Source organism: Vombatus ursinus, unplaced genomic scaffold, assembly GCF_900497805.2.
Source record: "Vombatus ursinus unplaced genomic scaffold, bare-nosed wombat genome assembly UNPS02004422.1, whole genome shotgun sequence".
Classification (NCBI taxonomy): domain Eukaryota; kingdom Metazoa; phylum Chordata; class Mammalia; order Diprotodontia; family Vombatidae; genus Vombatus; species Vombatus ursinus.
The window spans coordinates 950587-968545 of record NW_020944200.1 but is presented as its reverse complement, the minus strand read 5'-3'; the positions used below and the strand labels follow the sequence as shown (position 1 = coordinate 968545).

The window sequence follows — 17959 nt, the reverse complement described above, 5'->3', positions numbered from 1 at the left end:
TGATCAATATTGCTTTACAGAATGTCAAGAAGTGGTGGAGGTAAAATAAATGTATTAAAACGTTGTCACAAGACGTAGTTTAACTATAATATCCCAAGAATTGCTAAGGATAAAATCAAGACAGCAAACTGATGAAAAAAAGAAAACATTTTCTAAGGTTTCTCTAACAGACAGCTCCCTCTATCAATGAGAGGGAAGCTACCACATGTGGCTTCCAATATTAGCCTCTTCTGTGCTACATGTGGAAGCAGAAGTGGATCTAGAGAAAACAAAAACATGAAGAGCAGCTGAACCAGGCCAAATGCACACAAACGAGGACCACGTTAGAGGCAATATAATTTGTTCAGCTTGGTGGTTCAGTAGATAAGACTATCAAGCTTGGAATTATGAAGATCAAGTTCAAATCCAGCCTTAGACACTTATGAGCTGTGTGACTCTCCTTAAGTCACATAGTCTCTGCCCCAGTTTCCTGATCTGTAAAATGGGGATGATAATAATAGCATCTGCCTCCCAAGGCTGTTGTGAGCATCAAATTAGATAATATTTGAAAGTGGTTAGTATAGTACCTGGCACATAGTAAGCATGATGCAAATATTAATATTATTAATTTTAGATCATGGATCATTTAATGGATTATTTCTCAACACAAATGAAAGTGGATAAAAGTAAACATTTTGATTGCAGGGTAAAGTATATAAGGCTTATATCATGAGATGAGCTTGTAAAGGTGGAATGGAATGTGGAAGGCTTTGAATAATATAGAATTTCGAGGTTTCCTTATAAGCAATAGGTAACTACAAAAGAGTTGGAACTCTTCATAATTCCATTTGGGGTTTTACAGATACTGGAGTAGTTTGCCATTTCCTTCTCCAACTCATTTTACAGATGAGGAAACTGAGGCAAGCAGGGTTAAGTGATTTGCCTAGGGTGACATAGCTAGTTAGTGTCTGAGGCTGGATTTGAACTCCACATCCTCTTGACTCCAGGGCTGAAATTCTAATCACTGTGCCACTAAGCTGTACACCCCCCACCCCCCATCCCCATCCCCATATATGATATGACTAAATCTATGCATAAAAAAGATTTTAGCTCAGATTATTAAAATCTAGCCAATAGCTCACTAATATTTAGACTCCTTAAAAGTCTGCCCAATACAACAGGATGTTCTAATAAACCTTGTCTTTGGCTGAAAGAAGGCTTGGGTCGAATTCATTCAGGCAGGACCCATGTTTTGTGATTTTGGGGTCCCAGCACCCATAAGCCCTTGAACCTCAACATTTTGGTGGCCTATATGGGGAAAACTGCCTAACCCCAAGTTCTTCTCAAGCCAAGATTGGAAGGTATGTAAGTCCCCCCTACTTCTTTCTTGCCCTGCAGTTGGGGCTGCTCTCTAAGCACCTGGGAAGGCTTGGAGGTGCTTTTTGGGCAGATAGTTACAAAACTTTCTCATACTCAGCCTGACACTCTTAAGCTCTCAATCCATTGGTTCAGTTTGAGGTCATGAACCTGGTCCATGTTCCTCAGCATAGAGGACAAGGACAGATGCCCTATATGGAAGTGTATGCCCAGTTCTGTCAATTCTCTTGGTGCTAAGGAACTGGGAAAACTGCAGGTGCTTTTTGGTTCCCTGAGACTTCCTTACTTCCTTCCCTCTACACCCTGAATCCTCCTTCATGGAGGTTACAGGGAGTTTTGTGATGGATCATTATAGGAGTTTTGAAACACCTCCTTACAACCCTGGTCACTCCCTTCTCCCACTCCCTTCCCTTGAGTCAAGAGGGTACTTGTTAATTTTTCTCATAAGAGAAGAGAGTTTCACCCTCCCCCTCCCCCCACCTTGAATTTGCCCACTACAGCATGGACCCCACTGGCACTGGCTTTGGGCCCTGGGGCAACCTTTGCCTGGAAGCATCACCCAGGTTCAGCACATCCTGCTCAAGGTAAAGAAGCTAGCCTCCAAACTTGGATAAGTACGCTCTTTTAAAGTTGTAGTTTTAACTGTTAATGATGAGATGTTGATTCTCTGTGTAACTGGTAATGGGTTTGTTTCAAGTTTCAAATTGATGAACTTTTTGTATCAGTTATGTCAAGCAACTTTTCATAATTTGGTTACAGCTAAAACAATTTGGCTATTGTTGGTTATGTTTTAATGTGTAAACTTGTGAAAAAGCATGTTTGGGTTTTGGTTTGCTTAGAATTTGCAAGTATATAGAAATAATCTCTAATGATTGGCTTTTTACACCAGGACAAATTTAAATTTGAGATGTAAATCCTGGAAAAGTTTTTCTTAAGCTAATTAGCAAAACTTGCTGTTTGAGGTAAAAGCTCATGGGATTTTATTTTGAGTTGTCTGATGGATCATAATAATTCATCAGTAATCAGTAATCTGCGAGAAATGCCACAACCTACTCAGAGAGAATGTGGGAAGTCAGCATCTGGAAAAGCTGAGAGGACAATTTTAGCCTCGGTCTAAGATGAGAGCCTCCTGACTCAGTTTCCCCATTATGTTTTTTTGAAAAGAAAGGTTACCCATCTGGCTATTCCTGAGTCTGGCTATGAGGTGGATTTGATACTGTATGGTTGGAAAACTAAATTATCTGAATCCTAACAGAGCTAAGGCTGTTTTATCCTATCTTATTTGGGCCCTAAATCTAGTCCCTGCTTTATCCTTTTATAGCAAATTTCTATAATCAGAGCAAGTGGTCAGTGAAAGATAAATGCAAGTGTGTGAGATCTTGCTGTTTTGACTTAAACTTTAGAAAAAGTAACAAGATCAGATAATCCTGCAGGTCAAATGTAAATGATTTTAATGAAGCTATTACACTTGTACTTCTCCCTATATCTGGGCCCTGCAGTCTTTTCTGTCAGATTTGTGTGTTCCAGACTTCAGGCCATTCACTTACAGTTGGTAGCAAACAGTGGCAAACAGCCTATGTCCCCCCATCTTCCCCCGGATGCAGTCCGTGCTCAGTTCCAGTCAACCTCTTTGGGGCCCCCTCAAGGCAGAGACAGTTCTATATCCCTTGCCAGCAGGAAGCAGTTTCAGAAACCAAGATCTTCGTCTCTTACCCCCCAAAAATTTGGGTCCCATTATGTTTGAGGGGGGAATGATGGGATCTGAATGGGATCTGAACCTCTAAAAGGAAAAGACCATGTCTTTGGGATCTGAACCCCAAAAAGGAAAAACCCTGGACTTTCCCCCCTGGCCAAATCTCACTCACTTGGGGCAATAATCCTATCAACTGACCTTTCATTGTGGCTAAGCCCAATCTCCCAATTCTGTTCTGATACCTTCCAATAACCCCTAGTCACTTACCCACCCTAATCCTATCATTCTCCTTTGTCCACGTGGTCCAGGTCCCTGCAGTTCTGTTCACCCCAGCTTACTGGCCACTCCTATCCAGATCCTCCTTAGACCCCTCCTCTCGTCACCCTAAACTACTTGGCCACTCCTAGATCTCTCCCACAGTCTTTCTGTATATAAGGGCCATCTTGTCTCTGTTAAGATGCTCAGATTCTTATAATCTAGCCTCTGCTCAGATTCTTAAAATCTAGCCAATAGCTCACTAATGTTCAGACTCCTTAAGAGTCTGCCCAATATGAAGGATGTTCTAATAAACCTTGTCTTAGGCTGAAAAAAAAAAGATTTTTCTGGGGAGAAGTACTAAGGATAATTTGGAGGAGAGAGAGTAGAGATGGGAAGACCTATAAGAAGCCATTAGTTGCTAATCTGAAGAGTCGTTGTGGTAATGAAGACTAATACTAGGGTGACATTATTGGAAGGCTAGAAGAGGAGATATAAGAGATACAGTAAAAATGGAATCAACAGAATTTGATAAATGACTATGGCAGATGAAAGAGCGGGAGAAGGCAAAGACAGTCTTTACTAACACAGGAAACTAGGTTCCACAGGAGAAAGTTTAGGAAGAAAGCAGAACAGGTTGGGAATCCTGTAGGTTTTTAATGTAATCAGAGGGAATTGTCTTTTCTGAGGAGATCCTTCAAGGCTGCTTTTTGCATGAATGAGTCATGTTTTCTTGATGTCAATAAACAACAAACACTGCAGAATCTTAGATTTTCTTCACTTCTCAATCAGCTATGACTGACGAGTAATCACTTATCACATAAGAATGTGGCTCACTGGAGAAAATTGCCTGGAATGCTTGCCTGCTTCCTTTCTCATTAATGTTGTAATCAATGAATGAATAACTGTTTCCAGTCATGTCTTACTCTTTGTGACCCTATTTGGGGTTTTCTTGGCAAAGATACTGGAGTGATTTGCCATTTCCTTCTCCAGCTCATTTTAATGATGAGGAAACTGAGGCAAACAGGGTTAAATGACTTGCCCAGCGTCACACAGCTAGTAACTGTCTGAGGCTAGATTTGAACTCAGGAAGATGAGTCTTCTTGACTTCAGACCCAGCACTCTATGCATTGTACCACCTACCTGCCCCATGAATATACAGGATATTCTCATAAAGATCTTGTGGTAATGAGAAGGCTGGCATGTGTGTTGGTAGTTCTAATGTGGATTGGGGGGGGTGGCAATTTAGTGTTGTTTCTGCAATGGAAGGCCAAAGACAATGTTTAAAAATTCAAACCAATTCTAAAACGAATACATCTTAAGTCCAAATAGTATTATTACTTTTATTTATGACTATTTGTTATTTTTATTATATTTATTTATTACAATTTATGTATTCTTATTACTGTTATTACTTCACATTTACGTGGTGCTTTATAATTTACAAAGTGGATTTCCTCAAACAACCCTGTGAAATAAGTAATACAAGTATTACTTCTACTTTACAAAGATGCAACCTGAGGCTCAGAAGAAGATAAATGACTTGAGCTCAGTCTCCTGACTGTCAGTTCAATTCTTATTTTCACAGCACCATGCTATAATAACTGGAACTTTTCATTATACCACTATCCTAAAAATGAGCCTGTATAATATAACAAGTTTATCTTTTTGTCCTCTAATTTTTAATATCTCTTCTTTTGTGCTTCTTTTAGGTGTGTTTATTTATTGGCTTTCAAATTTTAAAAAATACATACTTACTTAATACTTTTTTCTATTTTTAATATACACTCATAGGGTTATGATTTTTCCCCAAGGACTGCTTTAGCTATATTCCAAAAATTTGGGTATATTGTTTCACCATTATAATTTTGTTTCATAAAATTTTTCATTGTTTCTGTGATTCAATGGCATCCTATGGCCCACTTGTTATTTAGTATTTTGTTGTTAAGTCTCTATTTGGATTAAAAATTATAACCAATTACAAATGCTCTACCTCTCCAAAAATCCTCATCAAATCAGATGAAATGGTTTCATATAGTTACCTACACATAATGGAAATATACTTCCTACTACAACATGGATGATCCAAAAATTATGTCTTTTCCCAAAAAGAAAAAATGTTTATTATATCAGGCTAATCAATTAATAAACTTACCAAATATTAATATTAGATTATATCTAAACAAATTACATCTTATCTGTGAAAATGAAAAATAGATGCTTTTTATTTTATTTAGCCACATACCACGAAACACAATTATTTTTCATCGGATCATGAAGGATACTGAAATAACCAGATTTATTGTATCTTTTTTAATTGATTTAGTTAATTGATTTTGTCTTGTTAACTAAGTCATTATTCTTTGTTTCTGAATTTAATTCAGAAATTTAGCTGGCCTATAAAGAGTTAAATTTAGAAATCCAGTTCTCCTGTTAATCACTGTTCTATTGTTCAGTCAAGGAAATTAGTTATCTTTGAAGCAGACAAGTGGACACCAGGGAGTCTGGCCTAGTATCTTTATACCACCAAGCTATCCTTCAAGGACGTCTAGTTTGTTATCCAAAGAAGTCTGATTTGTTATCTCAGTCCTTGCAGATGCAGCTGAACTCAATGACCATTTCTTAGTCATACCAAGGAAGAAGGGGGTTGTTGTTAGCATCCACTCCCAATTTCCGTCCAAACACATTTTTTCCCATCTATCATGCTGGCTTTCCTATTTTCTGTACTTCCTAAAACTATAAAAGAGAGCTATCCTCCTTATTTGGGGTTTTAGCTTTGCTGGGGAAGTTGAGATCCTATATATTGATAAATTTGTGCTTTACTAATAAATTGATTATGCTTGGAACTTTGTAGTACCTCAGTACCTTAATTTTAACTGTTACAATACCATTCAATGACTATCAGGTCAACCTGAAAAAAAAGGTACCAAATATTTGTTTACATCTAACCAACTGAATCATATCTACGAAAAGGAAAAAATAAATTCTTTTTACATAGTTGATCAAAACTTTTAAATGTGATTAGTTTCCATGGGATCATGAAAAAAAATAGACAGAAAAATCTACCAATGACATATTAATAGAAAGGAAAGAAAAAGGAATAATAGAATTCATAATTTTGCCTTCCCTTCTTTTGTTCCCTACAGCTCTTTATTAAAAATATATATTGAAAATAATATCTAATTTGATGAAAAACATATTTCAAAATTAAAGAAAAGGTAAGAATACCCTAGATTTAGGGAGAACAGGTTTCAAATAATTCAGACAAATTATAGCTAGGATTCCATGATCCAAGATTCTACAGAGGAAGTCAATTCAAGAAAGATTAAGCTGAAGTCACCAGGCCCAGAAAAACTATAAATTGTAGGATACTGAAGAACTGGTATATGTAATTTCTGAGTCTTTATCTGTGAACTCTTAGAAATCACTGAGAATCAGAGAAGTACTTCAGGACTAGAAATTAACAAGTGTTTTTACAATTTTCAACAAGGGGAGGAAGGTAGGTTCTTCAACAGTAGTTGAGTTGCCTTGACATTCATTCTCTGTAAAATTCTAGGAAATATTAGTAAATGAATGGTTAACAAGTATTTAGAAAGGGAAGTAATGATTGCTACAAGACAACAGAGAATTATCAAGAAAAAATCATGCCAGATTAACATCACTCATATCCTTTTGACAGTGTAACTCACTTCCATAAACACAATTAAACTTGGAGTTCAAGTAAGGTATTTGACAAAGTCTAATGTTATCCTTGTGGATATGATGAAAAGAAGAAAGCTGGGCAATAGTATGATTAGATACATTTGAAATCCATTGAATATCCAAAAATGAAAAAAAAAAAGTAGTGATAAATAGATGGATGTCAAACTAGAGAATGCCTTTTAGTGGAAGACCACAGGGTTTTGTCCATGTGCCTGTTCTGTGTAACAGTTGTTTCAGTGGCATGGATGAAAGTATAGTGAGCATGCCTACTGAATTGGCAGCTGACACAAAGAGAGGGAAACCTAACATGGTAGATGAAAGAACCAGAATCCAAAAAATTCTTAGCATGTTAGAATAGTAGGAAAATACAGTAAAATGAAATTTAATATGAATAAGTTCAAAGTCCTAATTTGGGTTATCAACTACACAAATACAGGTTGGATTTATGTGAAAAAAAATTTTGAAAAGTTTCAGTAAGCTACATACTCAATGTGAATCAGTAATTTGATGTTGCAGTAAAAAAAAAGTAAGGAGATCTTAGATTATTTTTTACCACCAGGGTTCTTCAAGTAAAGGTTGTATAATTACTTGTGAAGGAAATGATTTTGCTTATGTATAGCTTACCTCTGTACTTAAGGACAGAGCCCTTACCATTCAACCAGTTACAAAACCACCTAATTATATTATCAACTAGTTCACATATTTCAGTCTTATACCTCTGGGGTCCCTAGGACTCTAGGATTTTAAAGAAATACCTTTAATGCCACCCAGATAGGTAGCTATTTTTCCCATCATTGCTTTGTCCAAGACAGCAAGTTTTGTTTTCAGATCTTCATGGTAAATAGTTTCTCCTTTAAAGCCATTTGTCAATTCCAACAACCCTCTGCTGACTCTGAGTTCCACTTTGGAGTTTTCATGAGTACACAATTTCTTAGCTTCCATCCGAGATACAATGGTATTTTCAATAGTTACTAGAACATCCTGAGAGGCAAAACAAACACTAGTTGTAAGCAAATATTAATAATTATTTTATTTAGATGGAATACTTAAATTTTATTGTATTTCTACAGGGGAGGTATATATAACAAACACTTTAAGTGTAAAAGAAAATTTTCTTCTCATGCCAGTGATAAAATGTTTTCATGCCAGTGATAAAATGTGTTAACAATAAAATGCCTATTAGCCTTAGAAATCAATCCACAATAGTTTCCAAAAACTCAACAAGTCAAAACTTTATATCTACTAATTTGTTTCAATTCAGCAAAATGTTCAAGGTATTTAGATAGTTAATGGACACAAAAATAAAAATATCACAGTCCAAACCCACAAGGAATTTAAAATCCATTGAGGGTGAAGCAATTTATACACAAATAAACATAAAGAGATCCATACAAAAAGCTGTAAGAAAATACTAAGAGGGAGGCACCAGTCTTCAGCTGTTAAAATCAGGGAAATCTTCAGACTAGAGGTAGTAACTAAGTTAGACTTTGAAAGAAAAAATAGTAATTTCAATATGCAAAGATATATAAGAAGTGTGTTCTAGGTTACATATTAAGAAAGAAGTATTTAAAGCTTAGCTAACAGTGGAAAAAAGTGAAACTAAAGGAAGAACAAAGGAAAGATGACTTGCTAGTTTCTTTTTTAGTCTCCACAAGTACAATATCCCCTAGGTGGTATCATCATTGCCAAAGAACTGGAGATGTGGAACACTAGTTTAGAGGACCAATATATCTTAGCTATATCCCTAATAATAATCATACACTTTAAAGACATGGTTCTTACAAATTGTTGGTTTACTACTACAATAACTTCTAATTCTTTGAATATAAAATCTATTTCCATTACCAAATCATTATTAGTAGACTATGTCATTGGTCCTTTGAGGAAATATACCTTTAAGAAAGTTAATCAAAGTAAAATCCTTTTTTTTTGGCAGGAGGAAGCATTGGCTTATTATATTCTATGTGTATAGATCTCATATAGGGGAATATACAGAAAAATAAGATAAATATATATAAAAAGGCTATAATGAATATTAGAAATAGCATGGGAAAGATATGAACATGTCATCCATCTCCAAATATAAAAATTGCTTTAAATTTGTTGAGTATATATAAACAATTTGTGAAAGAAAAGCTTAATCTGAATATATTATCTATGTTTTGTTAAAAGAAGTAAAGGATCTTTGGTAGATTAACTAAGTTGCTACTAGAATTTCTCACCATGATCCTTTCATTTTTAACAATACACATTTTTCTTTCCAAGTGCTCTAATTTCCAGTGCTTTCTGAAAGCTATTACACGGCATTTTGAGCATCACCTGAGTCAATCTCAACATGAACATCTACTTTAACATACCTCCTGTTGCCAGCTGGTATCTACTATGCACAAAGCCGAGAGTGAAATGTTAAGCTTTAATGGAGGCAGTCTGAATGATTGCCATCTCTAGATAAAACCCAAACATCTTTGGATTAGAGCTGCTATCAAGTAGCCAAAAGAATTGTTTTAATTCTCTTTTTTATCCCTACCCCTACTTGATGAGACGTAAAAGCATCAAATTCAAGATAGTAAGGAGAAAAGAGAGGGAAGAGACAAAGAGGGTGAAAACTTCATAAAGCTAAGTGGGCAGGCTCAGAATCAGTAAGAGGAAGCCAAGCAGATTCATTTCATTCCCTGAGTCCAGTGTTTCAAAGGATTGCGAGGAGCACCATGCCAATCATTTATTCCAGGGAACTGTCAAGTAACTGTATTTAATCCTGGCTATTTAAACAAAAAATTCCAGTTTCATTCCAATTCACTCTAGACTCTGCCACCCTGCACCTTTCAGAATTATTCATATAAAATCGAGGCCAATTTATATTTAGACATAAATTTATCAATTTATATTTTTTCCATCTAAGACAAATCATAACATAAAAATGAAGACACTACATTTCTTTAATTAATCTCCTTTCAAATGGAGCCAGCTATACAAGCAATAAGACAGTAGTACAAGCGTTTATACGTCTAAAAGACCACAATTGCTTTACTTCTTCCTTTTCCTTCCCCCAATTTCCCTCTTAAAGCACAAAAACTGGGTAACCATAACACTGAGACCAGAATGCCTCTCACAGATAACAGTAGTTTATGCTGATGGCAAGTCTAAGTAAAATTAATCAATAAGCCAATCAAAAAGCTTTTATTAAGTTCCATCTATGTGTCTGTGACTGTGCTAGGTCTTAGAGATATGAAGACAAAAATGAAATTGTCCCTGCTTTCAAGCAGTTTACATTCTATTGGGAGAGGCAACACGTGCATAAGAATATACAAAATATAAACAAAACAAATACAAGGTAATTTTGTTGGGCACTGTGTGTAGTGGATAAAGCACTGGTCTCAGAATCATGAAAAACCAAGTTCAAGTCCTGCCTCTGACACACGACATCTGACTGACTGACTATACACAAGACCCTTAAACTCTCAGAGCTCCCCAACTTTGTGAGACAAGAAATTACTGATCTGCATTGGTCAAGGCAGTTTCCTACACCAATGAAATACCAGCTTTGCTGCCCCCAAAACTTTGCTGAGTAGGTTCAAATGTTTGTTGTCTCTATTCCTATCTGGGAATAAAAGTATCCAGCTCAAAATGCTGTCTAATAGCTTTCAGAAAGGATTCTAGTTTGCCGTATGACAGATATCAGTAACTGGATTCTTATGGCCAGAAGCTGAGATGATGGATTTACTATCTCCACCAGATTTCTACTCCAGAACAGTTTTTAAGAGGAGGTGACAAAAATATGACCCCACTCACTGTCTTTAGTTAGTCTTCTTCCTGATCACACAGACTCTTGAGTTTCAAGGTATAGATGGCCAGAAGTGTGGTAGATGTGGGGAATCTAGCTGCATAAAGACCAAATTTCTAGTTTATGGCCTGCTATAAAAGGGCAGAGCCAGAACTTCATTTAGAATGTTCTCCCCATGAATACTTTGTGAATCTTAAGCATTCATTACAGTCCCTTGGAAATAAGGAATACAGTTAAGTGCAAATTAATTATTCTAATTATGCTACTAATGACTGGGTAGAAGCAAAATCAGTTGCCTTCAGGTGGTCAGAAATGGGAATCGAATGGGATGAGAGATGTCCTGAGTATCCAACCTTCTGTATTCCTAATAGAAGGAGGGAAACCTCCTCCATTTCCTTTTCACAGTCACACAGTGTTAAGTGTTGATGAGTGGTACATAAGAAAAGTCTTAAACTCTATTAGCAGCATTTATTCTCAGCTTATCAAATGACAACTTGTGCCCAGGTAAAAGGAGAGAGGTGTAAAATAGCAGCATATACTCTATACATAAGCAAAAGGACCATCAGTCCTCATTTCCACACTACCACTCTTCAGCATCCTAGACATTTGACTGGCAAGTAATAGTACCGGTATCATTTTGGTCAATGACATTGCAACAGAGAATCATGAAGCTGAAAAAACCATTAAGATTCATTTAATCTAATGCCTCTCATTCGAGGAGCAAGTCGTTACTGAATTGACTAATTGGATATATTGTAATCTTCATCAATCAAGGGTATACCCATATCATTGAGATTACAGATCCATTTGTGTATCTGAGTCTACTGAAAATATGGCTAAAAAGATAACGATGGCTGCTTTGAATAAATTTCCTTTGCCTTCCCTGTGTTTTGATGTAAAATTTACTTAGAGTAAAATCACCTGTAATTCTGAGGAGCTGGAGTCTACCAAGGACAGTGCAAGAGGAACAGTGTCACCAGAAACCAAGGCAAACATGACACCAGTGCCTGTAGATGGCCGGATATCCAAGGTTACATTTATCTGCCACCCTTCAGCAATGAGCACATTATCTGCACCAAATGAAGCAAGGAGAGAGAGAAGCATACATGAAGATATTATTGAGACATTCCCCAGAAGAACCAAATGACTTGGAAGGTGACTAGAGTATCTGTTGGCTACCCTAAGCCCATTTTACCTGCATCTTTACATAACAAGTGAAAGATCACACTTTCGTCCAATCTCAGCAATCAAAAGATCCCCGAGTTTCTCCAAAGGAGACAAATTAGAAAAATTCAAAGTGGAAAAATACAAATCAGGTTCTGATACTTTAGTTTATCTCTGTCTCTTTTTGCTGTGTTGGTTGTTTTTAACTTCAAACAATGGCATTAACTTCTCTTCACTAGCTTTTAATAGCAAGATGCCTTTCACAGTGATTATGGCTTAAGAGATATTGAATGTTGTCCCATTTTATAGTCTGCTATTGGGAAAAAAAAGCTGTTTACTGTGCCATATTTCTTTTTTTTTTTAATTGATTCTACTTTCTGAGCCTCTCAGGGGAAAGAAAAAAGGGAGGTGTGATGGTGGTAATGGTGAAATATAGGAGCTGGCATAAGGGTGTAGAGGAGGAGTGTAATAACTTAATAGAGAAATGTTCTAAACATACATTATACTATGTAATTAGGACAACAATCATTGTGCATTAGAAGCAAAGACAATCTTCAAGGTAAAATCAATTCAATTCAATAAGCATTTATTAAGCACCAATTCTATGCACAGTTCTGTGCTAGATACTGGTTATAGAGAGAAATTAAAGTCTCTGTTCTCATGACAGAATAGACAACCATGTTAAATAAAATTAACAAAATAGGTAAAATATAATGGACAGTGTTGGCAGTGAATGATTACAGTCAAAGCATATAAACTTCCTTTTTAACCACAATTATTTTATTAGGCCATTTTGCTTAATTATTTATGGAATTATTCTCCATCAGTGAGATTTATTCTCCAGGACTGAGCAAGAAGTAGACTAAGTATTTGTTGTTCAAAAAAAGTATCAAGAATATTTTAAAGGAAATACAAATATTCTGGAATCCTACTTTCATTGGGAATGGGTTCATGAGGGGAAAAAATTATATATATACATATATATGTAAGAGTATAAAATTATTCTAAATTTAGAAAAAATAAAATGCTAACCTCTTAGCATTTTATAGAGAGGCGAGAGGATAAGGGAGGGATCCTTGGAGGCAGGGTAGGTTAAGTAATAGGAGGGCAAGGTAGAGGGTAGAAGTAGAGGAGTCAGGAGGGACAGGAAATAAGACATAAGCACAAAACATAAATAAGGATCAGGAGTAGAATTTGTTAGATTTAAAGGAGCAGGGGTGATAATCATGATCTCAGACGAAGTTAAGGCTAACATAGATTTAATCAAAAAAAGAAAAATAGAGAATCTATATTATATGTCAGCCATATTTGTCAACATTGTTTTGGACTATTCGAAACAACTACTACATAGTATAAGGTGGGAATATTGCTGTGGTGTAGGAGATGATGTGGACTTGGAAAAATATGGAAAGACTTAGACTATGAAGGAAGAGTTATCTACCCTCAAAGAAACAGAGGATAAATAAGTATAGTCTGGTGTTACATGGATATATATGCATGTACAAGTCTATATATGGGTGGGATTATCGATATCTAAGCACATGTATATGTAAGTCAGTGTATGTATATATGGGTACATGTATATTTTTGTGTATATATCTCTATGTTTGTATATATTTATGCATGTGTATATACGTGCATATGTGTGTATGCATATATGTGTGTGTATATATCTATATATCTGTAAGGGGAAATGAGGAGATCCTCCCCAGCCCCTTGCATGACCACCTCATGACCTGACATAAGGAATGTAATTTAAAATTAGTATGTGTGACTGGGAGTACCAAGAGAACAGAATATCAAAGAACAAACAAACTACATTACCAGGGTGGAACAACTCTTATCTCAAGGAAAACATGTACGTGCTCAAGGATCTGGCCCATCCTTGGATACGTACATAAAAAATAGGCATCTGGAGCTTTGGCCAAGTTCTACCTTTGTTCTAAGGTTGTTTTCCCACTGTTTGTATAGATATAAAAAGGGCCATTTGGGAAAGGGATTTTTGGAGGTCTTTGCTTCAAAGATAGGGACGCCCACTCTGTTGACTTTCCCAACCAGGACCCTAATGACTGTCTTCTGAAGTCTCCCAGTGGCTGTGTCAGGTGTTGGAGCTCATCTGGTTGGTGATGTATCTATTTTTTCTCTGTTTTATTACTCTTTTTTTGTTCTATTTTGATTATCATTCACTGGATCATATGCATATGTACATTATTCTAATCCCTACTTCTCTGTCGCCTTAAGCATTATCAAATAAACCCAATTACTCCTTAAGTTTGTATAAGTGTCATTGTCTCAAGATCGGAACCTAAAGTGAAAGTACTGCGAAGTCCGTAATCCTTTTCAATTACAATATCTATATGCCTGTATGTCCACACTTAATTGTAGTCTTCTGGTGGGGGGAGAGGAAAGGGGAAAAAAAAAAAACAAAGTAAAAAGTGCACAGTAGAGAACCAAAGAAAACTTACAAGGAAGCAAAGGAAAGATGGACAGCTCTGGACACAAGGGATAGTATTTATTATATAGACTTTCTTGAAATGGAAATTTATTGTGGTATATTTTGAATTCTCTATCATGTTCTGCTGTGCACACAGTAATGCTGTTTTTCTTATTTTGTATTATTTTAGTTTTAGTACTTAAGTTCCTTTTTTTTTCTTCTTTTGTATTTAAGTTTAAAATAAAAAATTACAAAAAACCCCAAATAAATTAGGAAAAAAAATACATGTTGTATGATATGTTGGAAAGAGTCCTGGATTTGTAGTCAGAGAACCAAAGTTCAAATTCTAATACTGCCACTTATTGTGTGACCTTGGACACACAGTAAGTGTGTCCCTTCTCTGTGCCTCTGTTTCCTCACTGAAACTGGGAGGGTCAGAATAGACCAGAGGAGTCTTAAACATTTGTTGTATCATGAATCCCTTTGGCACCCTGGTAAAGCCTCAGAATAATGTTTTTAGATGCGTAAAATATGAAAGAATATAAAGGAAACCAATTATGTTGAAATAGACGTAATTTTCCCCACAGACCCTCTCCTCTCAAAAGATATCCACAAATTCCTTTGGGGAGGGATCATAGACTCCATATTAAGAGCCACAGGACTAAACAATCACTAAGATACTTTTAAATTCTATATCTTATGGTCCTATTATCCCATACATGAATAAAATTTCCCTCATTAAATGTTACTACTTCAAAATATTTGAGACTTCATTAGTATGGATCCTAAGCATTCTCCACCTTAGTAGATGATTTCATGAGTTGCTGGGCCAAAAACATTCATTATTTGGTGGCCAGCCTTTTGATGATGCCTCTCCATCTTGTATTCCATTGACATAATCTTAGAGAACCCAAGTTTGCCTCTACACCATGATAAGTCATCAATAAGGACTAAATATTAGAGCTACCCTAGAATTCTGCTATAAATCTGGTTTATTAAGTAGGAATATTTGAATATGAATATAAGAATATATAGCTATAGTTTTATGATTGTCAGTTATTAAAAGAAGGTATGTTATTAAAAGACATATATAGCATCAATAATAAAATTTCAAAACTTTAAATGCATCAATTTCTTTAACTTGGAAGAAAGGGAATAACTTACTATAGTCAATGTCAAATTGGGCAACTCCAGAACCAGGATAGTAAGAGCCTTTCTCCACAGAGACCAAACAATGTTTGTTTTGTTTTCCTTGAATAATTTCTTTTACTCCTGAAGCTCCTTGATTCATCAAGTTCCATCCACGAATACATCCATCTAGGCGAGGATTAATCTACATAAGATTTGGGACAGAGATCAATAAGTCAATTTTTCAACACACCCAAGTTGGACAGAGTAAGCAAAATACCAACAATGTATTTGTTTAACTATTCAACAAACTAGGTTTTCACTTTTCAGGGAAATTCCCTTCTTTGCTAAAACATCCCAACGTTTTAGTCATTCTCAATTATTAAGAGATATTTTCATTTAGCTAAAAATATTGGAATCAAAAGTATTTTTTTTAACTCCTTTCCTACAGAAATTTGAGTCCTTATTAAACTATTTAGCACTTGGTTACACAGATATACTGTATATAATATCATTGTAAGGTCCTTCTCCCACCAAGATCAGATGACATAGTCACAGAGTTTAGTCAGAGATGATGAGGTTTTTAAAGTGTCAACAGCTAGCAATGTCTTTATGAAACATCTTCCTCTTCCTCTGATGGATTCAGAAAGGGTAATGCATTGGCTGAACTGAAAACTGGTTACAACTCATCGAGCTTTAAAAACCTAAGTCCTAAAGATAAAGTCAACAAAGTTCTAGAGTTGGAGACAGTGGAGGCAGGAGACAACAGATAAGGAAGGGCCTAATTTGGTGGAAGGAATGGATTTTTCCCCCCACCCACCGCACCCCCCAAATCTGCAACAGCAATGTGGTTATTCTCCCAGACATCTATCCATATGTTGTAAAGTCAGATCAAGAGGGTTTCAAGCACATTGAGACAGTAAAGACACATATTTCTGACATACAAATACATATAATCAGTCACTCAAAACAGCTCCAAAGCTAAGAAAACAGTAAGGAAGGACCTAACTTGGCTGTCTATTTATCATAGAATTCAGAAACAGTGGAAGCATCAGACATCAGAGATTAGAAAGGATTCAGAGTTGGAACAGACCACACAGCCTGCAAGTAACAGAACCTTCATTAGAACTCAGGCTTACTGATTATAAATCCAGCACCTTTTCACAAAATCATATTGACTCTCCCTAGGAATCTGCAGTTTATATTAGCTCAAAGTCAAATCAAATTTTGTTTAAATGAAAAAAATTCTCATTTTCCCCTCCTAGCTCTGATCTTGACTTTACAGACTTTAAAACCACGCCTCAGATGCTAGGTCTCATTCATGAGTTTTCATCAGTGCCCGGAGCCTTCTTGCCCTGAAATATCCAAGTACCCTTATGGCTTTCTCACTCTGAAATATCCATCTGCCATGCCTAGAAGTGAATTCTCTGTAGAGCATCAATTTTGTGGAAGGGCCTATGCCAGCCACCATTCCTTCCATTCCAGGCACTGCTGCTAACTTCCAGACTTCCCCCTTTCCCCAGGTTTTAGCTCCCTTTTGTATGTTGTTTTCCCCATTAGAATGTAAGCCCTTTGAGGGCAGGGACTGTCTTTTTGCTTGTATTTGTATCTCCAATACTTAGCACGGTGCCTGCTACATAGTAAACATTTAATAAATGCTTGTATCCTTCCTTCCTAAACTGTTTTTAAGCTATATTATGGTATTAATTTTTCTGCAAGTATTACACAAACTATCATTGCTGATATTTAAATATCTTTGAAACAATTAAAGGACTAGAAACATACCACAGGTACTAAATGTTATGAGGTTGAATTATTACCAATTTCATAAGACCATTTTCCATCGTACGAGGTAATCCTGCAAAGTACACTTTAGTTTCCAGAAAACCATTGGTAGGTTTGAAAAGACGTGAAGGGCTGTTTATATTCATCACTGCTTCTTTGGCTATTTTGACACTTATACTGTTTTCTAATTCTTCAACAGACACCTAGAATCAAAAGGAATACATTATAGTTAGTTGCAGTGTGAAATGTTGGGTTTTATAAATTAAATTATTCTTAGAGCAGACAACAAAACTTGAATTAAATTAATAGCATTTGATCACAAATCCAAAGCAATGTGGAAAAGACAGATAAAAACACCAGTCTGCCACAGAATATTTTAAAAAATCCCAGTGTCCTACAAAGTGGAGTATAAACAAAATGAAATGCATTATATTGTAGAATGGGTAGATGACCTTTTTAGTTATTGTTTACATATGTATTTGGGACTTTTGAGGGTATAGGGCAACTGTAAGATATTGAACATTTGTCTAATCAGTGACTTAAGAATGAAATTTTAAAGTAAGTAAAGGAGAACTGGCACTTCAAAAGTCCTATCTATTACACAGGAGATACATACACACACACACACACACACACACACACACACACACACACACACACA

The 17959-nt window shown here is 35.9% G+C and overlaps 1 protein-coding gene across 2 annotated transcripts in view; it reads right to left on the bottom strand.

Annotated features, from left to right (window-relative positions):
- PROS1 (protein S) overlaps nt 1–17959 on the bottom strand; it is a 112111-nt gene that overhangs the window by 3051 nt on the left and 91101 nt on the right. For both annotated transcript variants that reach the window (XM_027835847.1, XM_027835856.1), the window contains 4 exons: nt 17334–17501; nt 15550–15718; nt 11709–11857; nt 7762–7987 (listed from right to left, as the gene is read on the bottom strand). In XM_027835847.1, the coding sequence (XP_027691648.1) occupies nt 7762–7987; nt 11709–11857; nt 15550–15718; nt 17334–17501 (712 nt within the window). The remainder of the gene's footprint in view (nt 1–7761; nt 7988–11708; nt 11858–15549; nt 15719–17333; nt 17502–17959) is intronic.